Source organism: Dipodomys ordii, unplaced genomic scaffold (assembly GCF_000151885.1).
Source record: "Dipodomys ordii isolate 6190 unplaced genomic scaffold, Dord_2.0 Scaffold11, whole genome shotgun sequence".
Taxonomy (NCBI): Eukaryota; Metazoa; Chordata; class Mammalia; order Rodentia; family Heteromyidae; genus Dipodomys; species Dipodomys ordii.
The window spans coordinates 15797611-15810178 of record NW_012267227.1 but is presented as its reverse complement, the minus strand read 5'-3'; the positions used below and the strand labels follow the sequence as shown (position 1 = coordinate 15810178).

The following is a 12568-nucleotide window of genomic DNA, read 5'->3' as shown; positions in this document are numbered from 1 at the left end:
GCATCCCCGGCAGAAAAGTCCCTATGAGACTTTTATCTCCAATTAACCATTCAAAAACTGAAAGTGGCGCTGTGGCTCAAGTGGTAGATCACTAGCCTTGAGCTGAAGAGCTGAGGGACAGCGCCCAGACCCAGAGTTCAGGCCCCACAACCAGACCTCCCGCAAAAAAAAAAAAAAAAGATCTGCAGGTTTATTTATTTAGTCAGTCCTGGGGCTTGAACTCCCCTGAGCTCTTCTTGCTCAAGGCTAGCAAATAATACAATAAAAGAACCCCTTGTTTCTATTTCTTGGAGTTTCTTTCAATAAGCATTATTTTATATGGTCATATGTACATAGCTATTGAGCTATTGTGATAAGAGGGGTATTTTAGAGGCTGCTGTTCTAGAGAGTACTCTTGCACATTCCCCCCACCCTCCAAAAAGAGGATTTGAACACTCAAACTTGTGAGGACATCTCATGTCCTGGATGAGAAACTTCATGAACCCTCAAATTAGCTTTCTTTAGTAAAAGTTGTTCTTGTTTTATTAGAATGAGAATTTAAACCTCATAGTCATTTGTGAGAATAACTTCCTGTCTGTTGAACTTCAGAGTAATTTTAAATGGGTTTGTATTGTTTGTCATCTCTTTTTTTCTTTGTTTCATTTTTTAGTACTTCTTCAGTTTTGTTAAAAGACAATGATCATTTATTGAAATGTTCCACTGAGGGCTGTTTATTCATTCTCCCATCTTTAACCATGCCAGTCACAGCAGACCGGATGTAACTGTTCATGTAGGAATAGCAAAGGTGAAGGATCTAAGAGTTGATGGTCTCTTTACATATGCTTCCTATGTGTTCTTTCCAGGGATGACTAAAAAGACTTACGTGGAATCCATACTTGAAGGTATAAAACAGTCCAAACAAGAAAACTTAGACATTGATGTTAGGTAAGAAGGTCATACCTCAGTAGTTACCATTAAAAACTAGAATGCAAAATTTTACTATTTTGATCATAGGGGTAGTGAATTTCTAAAGATTAACTGATTTCAGCTTAATCAATAAACAATAGAATCAAGAACCTGAAAGCCTGTGATCCTAGCTACTCAGGAGGCTGAGATCTGAGGACTGTGGTTCAAAGGCAGCCAGGACAGGAAAGCCTGTGAGACTCTTATCTCCAATAAACCACCAGAAAACTGGGAGTGGTGCTGTGGCTTAAGTGGTAGAGCGCTAACCCTGAGCTGAAGAATTCAGAGATAGACCGTTCTCTCATGCTGTGGGCTGGGCTGCTCTCTGTTTCTAAAACAGGCTGAGGCTGTCCTCGCTGAGCCCCCTGTGCTGCCTGCCACCTGCCTTTCAAAGTCCTTGCACAGATGACAGTATTCACAGGGCTTCTTTGAGTATCTGAGTTCTGTCGAATCACAGCTAATAAATGAAGAATGAATTAGAATACTACTGATCTTGTAATCCTGTAATGAAATAAGGAATCTAGTTCTCCTGAAAGCATACCATCGCCTATTTATTCTTGCCAAAACATTGACTCTGATGATCTAATTAGGCCTCTAGATGAGATGTCATTATCCATTTATAGGAACACAACAGAACACAAAATGTGTTTACACGGAGATATAATCAATGAAATCTAGACTCTGGGAATCTTAGTAGGACAAACAACTTGATTTTTTAAACAAATAAATGACCACAAAAGAGGTAGTGCAGGAATAAGGCTATAATAAAAGACTTAGGAGATATACTGACTGACAAGGCTGTGGCTTATATTTAGATCCTGAATCAAACAAGTTAAAAAATAAACATTGACTAGGTATTTGATGCTCTTTAGGAATTCATATCTGATCCTGCCTGACAAAGTCAGCCATGGCATCTCAGCCTAGGCTGTACCTCTCCCCAAAATCCATGTCAGGTGTAGCCTGCCATGCTTCTCTAGCTACACTCGATTGTCTTTTCCACCTACATCATTAGGAGTCTTGAGCTGTATTTTTCCTGTATTAAAAGGTATTTGATGGCAATTGACAGACGAGGTGGCCCTTTGGTAGCCAAGGAGACCGTTAAGCTTGCTGAAGAGTTCTTCCTTTCTACTGAGGATACAGTTCTTGGCCTTGACCTCAGTGGAGACCCTACTGTAAGTTACTTCTTTCAAGTAGCTGTTTCTCTCTTGAAGGTAGATTCAGACAGTGGGGAAAGGATTCGCCTGGAGCAGCCCACGTTCTGCAGAGTACTCAACAGACACTGTGTGATTGAAGCCCTGTTTTGCCCTGGATGACCAGAATGTACAGAGCAGGTGCTATCAGGGTTCTGTGCAAGAACTATGTGACCATTTTTTTCCTTTCTTCAAAAGATTATGCACAGTGAATAATAATCTCTATGCATAGGAGAGAAGAAAATTCATTACATACAGTGGATTTTAGGGTGTTAGGAACTAATTATAGTATAGAACCCCCAGGGAAGAATGTTTGGCCTGAATGAATGAACGAACTCAGTACTAGCACTTGAATCCAGGACATTGTAAGATGTTTAGCAACATCCCTGGCTTCTACCTACTAGATGCCAGTAGTATCCTCCCAGTGGGAAACCAAAAATGTCTTAGACATTAACAAATGTTCTTGAAGGGTCAAATCATTCCTGGTTGGGAAATCACTAAGCATGAGTGTCCTAGGAAACTGGTTCTGATGGCTTGGCTGCACCTTGACTCTTCTGCCCTTGTTCTCATCTACCCACTTATTTTCTTAGTAACCATGGAAGGTTCCCAAATCAAGTGAGTTTCTGTAGCACTAGAAATACTATGTGGTGCCTGCCATACCCAGCTTAGCTGATGGCCTTCACCTGCACTAATACTGGAGTATTACTAATACTAATACTGCTCTTTGGCCAGCTTTCTATTCCCCTGAAGGTCCAGCACTTTGTAGGTGCTCTGTAAAGAAAATGTGCAAATGAATCCATCTGACATTATTTTTCCTGTCATTAATTTACTCCTTTTTTTATTTGGGCAGAATATAATTCCTCAAATTGCCACACTTCTCATATATCCTCATTTTAACTTTTGTATTCAAGATAGGACAAGCAAAAGACTTCTTGGAACCTCTTTCAGAAGCTAAAAAATCAGGTCTGAAGCTGGCATTGCATCTTTCAGAGGTAAATAGTAATACCTTACATTGGAGAGGGTGGATTACAATAGAAATAGGACTAACTATACATAAACCAGCCTGGAAAAAGATGTTTAAAGAGAGAAACTAAAAATATTCTTAAATGTACATTAAAATAGTAAGGTATGGCTTGTTTTAGTTTCTAGTGTCACTGTTTAACATCTTTTGGCTTTTGGGAGTAGCTATTGACTCACATTCTAGCTTTGTCATTAAAAATAATTTCCTGACATATGGTTAGAGAAACTTCATCAATTTCCATCAGCCTTGCCGTTGGCAAGCTAACTCAGAAAACAACAGCAGCTCACCTCCCCCGTCTTTTATATATGGAAGGGTCCCTAATGCACTGCCAGTAAAGGAAGCAGCTCACCATCATTATGTAAAACTCAAAAAGATGCTCTTCATTGGCTCCTACGGCCCTGCAGCATGAGCCCGGTAACCACTTGTGTGCAGAAAAACTGCTTTCTTAGGCACAGTCCAGTGAGGCAGAGAGCCTGCTGTACACCTCCCCCTATTACCGATAGATGTACTTCCTTCCTCAGAACTTCTATGTATTTGTTCCTTAAGTGCAGTAAATAATATTTATTCTACTTATTTCATAGCGTTATTATGTCTATTAAGTGGGGTGAGTGTAAAGGCTGAGTAACATTTTGACAAGGATTAAAAAAAAATTAGAACTTCTCCCCAGTATTCATGTCTGTCATGTGTATGAGCGGAGATCAACAATTTTGTGGCAGAACTTAAAATCTAGAATCCACCTCTTTCCATAATCAAAAAGAACTCACACTCACAGGATGCCTGATCTGTGTGCAACAGAAGCCATTGGTTAGCATAGTAATAGGATGTGTTACGGTGATGAGTTATCTCTGGCCGTAAGACCCTCTCCTACTTCAGTCTGCTCCCCAGAATTAATACTGCTGTTGTTTTTTTTTCTCTTAGAACTTCATGTAATACATAAGAATATACATACACAGAAAAGTACATGCACATACAGAGTTACAGGGGTTCATTTTTATTTTTGAAAATTAATTTATCTGAGCTTTATTTGTACTTAAGACTTTTTGTAAAGCCTTAAAGAATTGCTGCACAAAATAAGGACTTAATAAGTTTTTATTAATATTAAACCTAGAATATTTTGGGTAATGAATGAGAAGATACAAAAGGTGGAAGGGCTGGTGGTCTAGCTCAGTGGTAGAGTAGGTGCTTAGCAGGTGTGAGGCCTTGAGATAAATCACAGCAACAAGAACTAAATAACTAAAATTAAAAAAAGAAGAGAGCTGGTCAGGTTCAGCTTTCAAAAAGTATCTGCACTCACAACTCATAGGGACTGCATATCTGCTCTAGAACAAAAGACAGGTGCTTATAAGACTCACTGAAAGAAGTTACAAGGGGCTGGGAAGGTGGCTTAGTGGTAGACTGCTTGCCTAGCATGCATGAAGCCCTGGGTTCCATTCCTCAGCACCACATACACAGAAAAAACTGGAAGTGGCACTGTGGCTCAATTGGTAGAGTGGTAGTCTTGAGCAGAGAGAGGCTCAAGGACAGTGCCCAGGCCCTGAGTTCAAGATCCAAGACCGGCAAAAAAAAAAAAAAAAAAGGGAAGTTACAAATCCACTCTTCTCTTTTCTGAAGATTCCAAATCAAAAGAAGGAAACACAGATGTTCCTGGATCTGCTTCCTGACAGAATTGGGCACGGAACATTTCTGAACTCTTCCGAGGGAGGATCCCCGGAGCTGGTAGACTTAGTGAGGCAACACAAGATTCCACTGGGTAAGGTACAGGATGACAGGTCTCCAGGGCAGCCTTCTGGCAGTACCATTTGAAAAACAAAAAGACAGTCATTGTAGAAGATGGACTTAAAGAAGCAGCATGGATGGGTGGTAGCTGGGATAAAGGTCTCCAGGCGTTTTCTTTTTTTTTTTTTTTTTTTCTTTTTGCTTATGTGGTGCTGAGGAATCGAACCCAGGGCCTCATGCATGCAAGGCAAGCACTCTACCACTGAGCCACCTTCCCAGCCCTCCAGGCGTTTTCTTAAAGCCCTGAGAGACGTCCAGGCTGCCCCTGCTCCATATGGCATGCTAACTCTCAAGCAAGGCCAGTTTTTCTTAACTTCAGACTGGCCTTACCTTTAAGGGAAGACTTTGTCACACTTCATACACTTTTCTGCTCCCCTCTTGTAATGATTTTCTGTACCACTTACCATGACTGGCTTATAACATTCCCCTTCCCCTCTGTTTTGGGAAAAGCAACAGGGAAGCACATAGTTGCGAAGGGAATATCAATTCTTCGCTTGGGGTAGCGGCCACTGTAGTGTAGCACATACTTGCTGTGCAGCTGCATTAATGGAAGTACAGGTTTTCACACTCATAGGAAAGGTCAGTTTTATGCAATAAAACTTGCAAATCAGCACAGTTTGGGAAGGTTTCTTGTGAGATGTCTTGGTAAATACTGAGTGACTGACTTCACTTCCTTGTTTTTGATAAAAGGTCTTTTTCCTTTTCCCCTTCGTCTAGAACTCTGTTTGACCTCCAACATCAAAAGTCAGACAGTTCCATCTTACGGCCAGCATCACTTTGGATTTTGGTACAGCATTGCTCATCCTTCTGTGATCTGTGTAAGGAACATTTGATGAAGTGTTTTGCTCTTTTTTAGTTGCTGCATTGAATTTGGTCAGACATTCCCTACCTAGCTCACTGCCTTGCCCTAGAAGAGAGGTTAGTCTCAGAGGTTGGGGTATGGGAGGGCTGCAAAAGGCAAGTAAAGTCCTATTGTTTTACTCTATAGGGGGGGAGAGGGAGAGAGAGAGAGGACCAGCAGTTTATTGTATGAGAGCCTGCTTTTTTTTTTTTTTTTGGCCAGTTGTGGGGCTTGAACTCTAGGCCTGGGCGCTGTCCCTCTGCTCTTCAGCTCAAGGCTAGCGCTCTACCACTTGAGCCCAGTGCCACTTTTGGCTTTTTCTGCTTATGTGGTGCTGAGGAATTGAACCCAGGCCTCATGCATGTGAGGCAAGCACTCTACCACTGAGCCACCTTTCCAGCCCCTGCTTTCTTTAATATGAGGTGATTTTACCCTGCAGCCAGGGGTGAAACACTCTGGTTTTAAGTGTCAACAAGTCTCTTTAGTAATATATATACATAGATGTAATTGTAGACTTCTGAAAGAAGCATGGTATATAAAGGGACTCCAAACAAAAATGTTACGTTATTATTATTAATTAGTTGTACAAAGGAATTTTAATATCAGTTAGGTACAATGCTTCTTGATTAGTGTCACCCCTCAAAAATGTTATTATTTTCCGTGTTTATTTAAAAAATTTTTTTATATTGACAGACCGATGATAAGGGTGTTTTTGCAACATACCTTTCTCAAGAGTATCAGCTGGCAGCTGAGACATTTCATTTGACCCAGTCTCAGGTGTGGGATCTGTCTTATGAGTCCATCAACTACATCTTTGCTTCTGACAACACCAGATCTGATCTGAGGAACAAGTGGAATCGCCTGAAGCCCAAACGGATGGACTTCTGAGCTGTAATGAGGTGAAATACTCCTGAGTATATGTTGCGACAGAGATCCTCTTGCTACCCACTCAGTAAGCTGTCCACTGCTTCCTGGGAAGCATAGCAGCCAAGAATGTGGGCCTAGATGTCAGTACCTCTCACACGTCTCAGCAAATACGCTACAGATGCCAGGCAGGCCCTGGAGTCTTAAACGTAGCTTACCTCCATGTTGCTTACTGGAAGGAACTGGAGTTCCCCACTCCACCAGTGGTTGTTTTGTTTTACATAGCAGTCCCTCTCCACTGATGATCATGAAACTTCAGGGAAGCCAAAGTAACTTCTTATCAAAAGAAGTGTTAGAATTACTAGTTTAAGTAAGGTAAAGGGAAACACAGATGGCTAACAAGACCTCTAATACTCCTAGCTTTTAATAATAGCTCTGTACTTTGTTGTACTTATTCCAGTCTCTCACTTCACTTGTTTTATTTCCCAAGATAACTGATGACAGGCCATACTGTACACTGGATCTGCATGGACATCTAGGAGTTAGGGTAACTAGTGACATGTAACACTGGCTGCTGGACACTGGTTTTGCTCTTCTCTCAAGGGTCTTTATCAGTACTTGAAAGGGATTAAAGTCATTGTTCCAGTTTAGAAATCAAAGGTGTGAGAGAATAAATGGCTAAGAGGTAAGAAAGATAGGACCCATTAGAGCTTTCTTTAAAAAAAAAACAATAATCTACTACTTTAGCTTTTTTTTTTTTTTGTGGAAGCTGACAGGATTTATTCTCTAATTCCAAAAGATTCTTCTAGTAATAGTAACAGCATGTTGGTTACTAGGGTTCTTTGAGTCTCCTCTGTACCCTCATCTTTATATGGTAGACTACTGGCACAAACTTCATAAACTAACACACATACACATCATGTTCTACTTGAGTTGAAGACCAGGGACAAGATTTAAAAATCTCTTCTGAATTTTTTTAAATAGCAAGGTACACTTAAATTGCTTTGCTGCTTAGATTGTATATTTTTCTTATCATTAAAAAAAAGTCTGATGACATTTCTAATTTCAGTTACTAAGAGGTTCCAATAAGCTCTGGATCTTTCTTTCAAGGAATAGGGTAAAGGAAAGCTCTTAGGTGTTTGAAGTTTGTAAACTTACATAGCCTTTTATTATACTCTACTTCCATCCACTCACACAGATATTTCAAAGTAAAAAATTATGATTTACCTATAAAATGTGGATGTTTTATAGGCTCAAAATACTATAGAACAAAATTTAATGACATGGATAATATATCCAGTGAAAAATGTGGTTATAAACAATAGGCCACAATTTGATATATGTACAATAGCTAGTAGGATGAGTGATTTTATTGATCTTACTGTAAAGTTGTTTTCAAAGTTTAAGAGCCAGGTTAGGCTGGACATGGTGGTGCACACCTATAATCCTAGCTACTCAGGAGACAGAGGCAGGATCATGACTTTTAGGCCCAGTTACTTTGACTTAACATCAGATTTAAAGGAGAAGTATTGAATGTTTCCCCCCACAGACTGTGAGTAAAGTAAGGCTGTCTGCTCTTCAGTTCTAGCCAGTATCTAAAAAAAATTAAGAGTACAGATTAGAAAGGAAGATGTACAAGATATCTTTATTCCATATTAACTATATAATTTATTTACATAGAAAATCCTAAGGAATCTACTAGAACTAAAAAATGAGTTAATAAGATCACAAGACAGGGGATTCCATATATGAAAGTCAGTTAAAGCACCAAGCCTGGCGATATACACCTTTAATCCCAGCAGGAAAATCTCCAGTTTAAAGGCCAGCCTGAGCTTCATACCAAAACCCTGACTCAGAAACCAATGACTGAGAATGTAATTCAGTGGTAAAGCACTTGCCTAGCATGTGCAAGGCCATGGATTCAACCCCGAGCATGGAAAAAGAAAAATGACTTTAAAAGGCTAGGGCAAGAGCTTGGCATGGTGGAGAAACATCTCTGTAATTCTAGCACTCAGGAGACTAAATCATGAGTATCTTGAGTTAGAACAGCCTGGACTATTTAGTGAGGCTCTTCCTGTCTCTAATAGCTTAAATGAAACAAAATGGCCACTATCTCACTGAACTTGACCCCAGTGTTTTAAATGTTGTTTCCTTAAATGTTAAAAATTTTCAAATGCCAGCTTTGGGTAACCAGAGATCTGTGAGACCTAAGAAATATTCAAGTGCTTAGTAAACATATTAGAATAAAAACCTTACTGTGTAGTATGAGGTGAATGTCCCTTAGCTTCTGTACGACGTTCAACCAATATGTAAATATGTTTGTAAATTGAATTCTATTTAAAATAATTTGAAGACTGTAAAGTTACTTCCCTGATTATCTATTGGGTTAGACGTTTGAACTAAATCCCCCTGGGAATGTATCTATATAAACAGACCTATCTATATACATATGTATACATATAATTACATATATATGTATGGATATATGCATACACATGTGTGCCTTGATTCCTATATTTCCTATTTTGTTCATTTTCTTCCTCCCTCACCCCCTGCGATACCTAGCTCCCTTCTCTTAGCTTGATCATAGTGGAGCGACACTAGCTGGACCCTTCTGAACTCTAAGGTGCTTTGGGATTCTATTTCCAGCTGTTGTTCCAAAGGCTTCTTTTGGAAAGAGCCCCATGGGTATCGTAGGAAAAGGAGGAAGCTTCTCACATTTACTTTAGAAATAAACTGTAATAAAATAATTATATATACTATATGTAAAATGTTACTTTAAGCACCATAGAATTCCCCATAACATTTTATATGTCAAAGCTTGGGAGACAGACCAAATAGTTATTATTTTAAGCCAGGCACCAGTGGCTCACACCTTAATCCTAGCCACTCAGTAAGCTGACATCTAAGGACCGAAGTTTGAAGGCATCCCCGGCAGAAAAGTCCCTATGAGACTTTTTTTTTTTTTTTTGCCAGTCCTGGCACATGAACTCAGGGCCTAGGCACTGTCCCTCAGCTCTTCAGCTCAAGGCTAGCGCTGTACCACTTGAGCAACAGCGCCACTTCCGGCTTTTTCTATTTATCTGGTACTTAGGAATCAAACCCAGGGCTTCATGCTTGCAAGGCAAGCACTCTACCACTAAGCTACATTCCCAGCCTAGGGAGGCACCTTTCTTATTGGAGTATCCTGCGAAATGTTAAGCACCTGGTGGTGTTCAAAACTGATTAATTCTGTGAATTAATGGGTGAATACTGTGGATCTTATCTGGATGACTAAACAGACTATAATCAAACTGGAGAGGGCCATGATCTTGTATAAGATCAGAATTCAAGTTTTAAATGAACTGAAAACATACAAAACGGAGTTTGATAGAGTTAAAAGAAGAAAAAACAAGTTCCACAAAATCAAGTACAAGGACAAGTGACTAGGTATAAAGGCACTGGAAAAAACTATGAGTTTTAGGATTACCAAGTCCACAAAAATCATTGAATAAAAACAGGCAACAAGGATGGTGGGAAATTCTAAAGTAAAATTCTTAGACACTACTTAACAGACCCCACTGGGAAATAGATATAATTCAGCTTTTCACAACTAATATATCTGAAGAACTTTAGAGTTCCAAAGGGAAAATTACAAAAACATAAATCTAAAGAATAGATGTTATGGAAGGGCTGGATGTAGCTCAGTGGCAAAGCACTTACCTAGCAAGTGCAACGTCCTGGGTTCGATCCCCAGTACCAAAAAAGAAAAGACAAAAAAAAAATACAGTTAAATAAAAAAAAAAGAATAGATGTTATGGAATAAAATATGACAAAATAAATAGTTTAATTTGGAGAAGGAAAGTAACTGAAAGATGTACCTTCCAGGATACAAAATAATTCTATCAAGAAAATATTGTCTTATTACCAAGAAAAAACAGTTCCACCAAGTCCTAATAAAAACTAGGCAGACTTATCAAGAGAAAATACCAGAGTACTTACCATATCAGACAAACTATGTATCTTCAAGAAGTCCCAATAGCCATATAATCTACTCCTGAAATCCCTTTTCCACTATTCCAACCCTACTTCCCAACTTAGAATGGCTCTCTTTATTTTCTCATTTGAACCTCCTCCTCACTGCTAGCTCCTTTGAAAAGGTCTGAGTTTCTCCTTTATCTCCTGTGGTCCCAGGTCTAGCCTTCTTGGCCTCTTTCTTGGGTACATCCCTGGGTTGGGGTTCTATTGACTCCTGAGGAACACTTAAAAAACTCCCATGTGAATGTCAAGTGTGATGTTTTCTCTGAGCCCACTTCCTGTCCCTTCACAGCTTCCACGGAATGTCACTGCAAGGTTGTAATGAGGTTCATTTCGAGAGGAGCTTATTTAGTATCCCAAGAGATCATCCTTCTGGGGCAAAACTAGGCTATAGGCGTGGGGTGGTTACAACAAAGATCTTATTCCATCAATATCAGAACAGTTACTTTTCTTTCTGGGAAGAAAGAAAATACCAAACTATAAACCCAACTGTAGGCTGAAAAAGAATTTCCTATTAAGAAACTGTAAAACCTAGAAAACTCATTGTAACAGGTCCTGTTACAATGGTAGAAGTTCCAGACAAGTGTTTTGTTGTTTTGTTTTGCTGGTTCTGGGGCTTGATCTCAGGGCCTGGGCACTGTCCTTGAGCCTTTCTGCGCTCAAAGCAGGTGCTCTACCACTTGACCCACAGCGCCACTTCCAGCTTTTTCGGAATCGAAGGCAGGGCTTCATGCATGCTAGGGAAGCACTCTACTACTAAGTAATATTCCCGGCCCCAGGCAAGTGTTTTCTAAAGTTACCTGCTACAGACCAAAAGTATAAGCATCATGAGAGCAGAAGTACTTGGGAGCCTGTGTCCCTCTTTAAACTTGTCTATGCATTAAATTGATCTCCTACCCTTGCTCCTTCCAATTGCACACTTTTGAGTTTCCTCTCCCTTCTCACTGAATGTCTAGTGTCTAGGTCTTCCAAGCTTCCCCCCCCCCCCAAATCTACCACCAGAGTCACTGCCTCCTCTCCATTTTCTGGACACTGATCCTGAATCCAATTCTGGATCTCTCCTGGTAAGACAGTCCAGAACTGCTCTAGCAACCACAGTTCTACAGTCTGCCTCTTGGTGCCCACTTCTGGCCTTAATGACCGACAGCAAAGTCCCCAGAGTTGGCCAAAAGCCTCCCGGGGCCCAGCCACCTCCTGGCAATGCAATCTTCTGAAGAGCTGTGAAGAATTCAGAGTGCCATTCCTGCACTGCGCAGGTCTGGCCATCTTTCAGAGCAGAAAGCAGCCCCCTCCACCGAAGGGTCTGGTTTGCAGACTCATCTTCCCGCGTCTTCGGAGAAGCACCAGCGGATGAGTCTCTTGCAAGAGGAGTCTCCCCGTAGGGTAGGGGAGGACACACCACGAGCGGCATATTCCTTAGGCCTGAAGCCCTGCAGGCCTGACGGTGGCGGGCTCGACCATCTTCCCGGCAGCAAGCCGAACGGGCAGGAGGGGGAACCCCTCGGACGCTGCGCCTCGGGCTGGTTTCTGGGGCGGCCCCGGGAAGCTGCCTGCGGAGGGCAGTGCAGGCGCGCGGCCGGCTCCCGGCGGGGCGGCCAGGCCAGGCCACGGGGGCCGGGGGGCTCCGAGGAAGGGCCGGCCCCGTCCTCCCCCGAGGCCGGGAGCCTCCGCCCGCCGCCGCCGCCGCCGCCTCCCGCCCCGGACGAGGCACGAGCTGAACGCGGTCTGAAGTTCTCCCCTGGCAGGCCAAGGGCCGGGCTCTGAGCTCCGAGAGCGGCGGGCAGCGCTTGGTGCTCGCTCGCTCCGGCCGGGCCGCTTTCGGAAACAAAGCGTAGTGTGCGGAGGCCTCGGGCGGAGGCGCTCTCCCGCCCGGCCCCGCGAGCGGCGGCCCCGCCCACCTGCTCAACCGGAAGCCGG

At 41.9% G+C, this 12568-nt stretch overlaps 1 protein-coding gene across 5 annotated transcripts in view; it reads left to right on the top strand.

Annotated features, from left to right (window-relative positions):
* The window catches only part of Adal (adenosine deaminase-like), an 18093-nt gene extending 10387 nt beyond the window's left edge, over positions 1-7706 (top strand). For 3 of the 5 annotated variants that reach the window (XM_013010253.1, XM_013010252.1, XM_013010254.1), the window contains 6 exons: positions 843-924; positions 1988-2114; positions 3044-3124; positions 4765-4903; positions 5647-5747; positions 6464-7706. In XM_013010253.1, coding sequence (XP_012865707.1) covers positions 843-924; positions 1988-2114; positions 3044-3124; positions 4765-4903; positions 5647-5747; positions 6464-6658 — 725 coding nt within the window. In that variant the 3' untranslated portion in view covers positions 6659-7706. The remainder of the gene's footprint in view (positions 1-842; positions 925-1987; positions 2115-3043; positions 3125-4764; positions 4904-5646; positions 5748-6463) is intronic. The other 2 variants (XM_013010255.1, XM_013010256.1) reach the window with 2 other exon arrangements.
* Positions 7707-12568: the final 4862 nt, after the last annotated feature.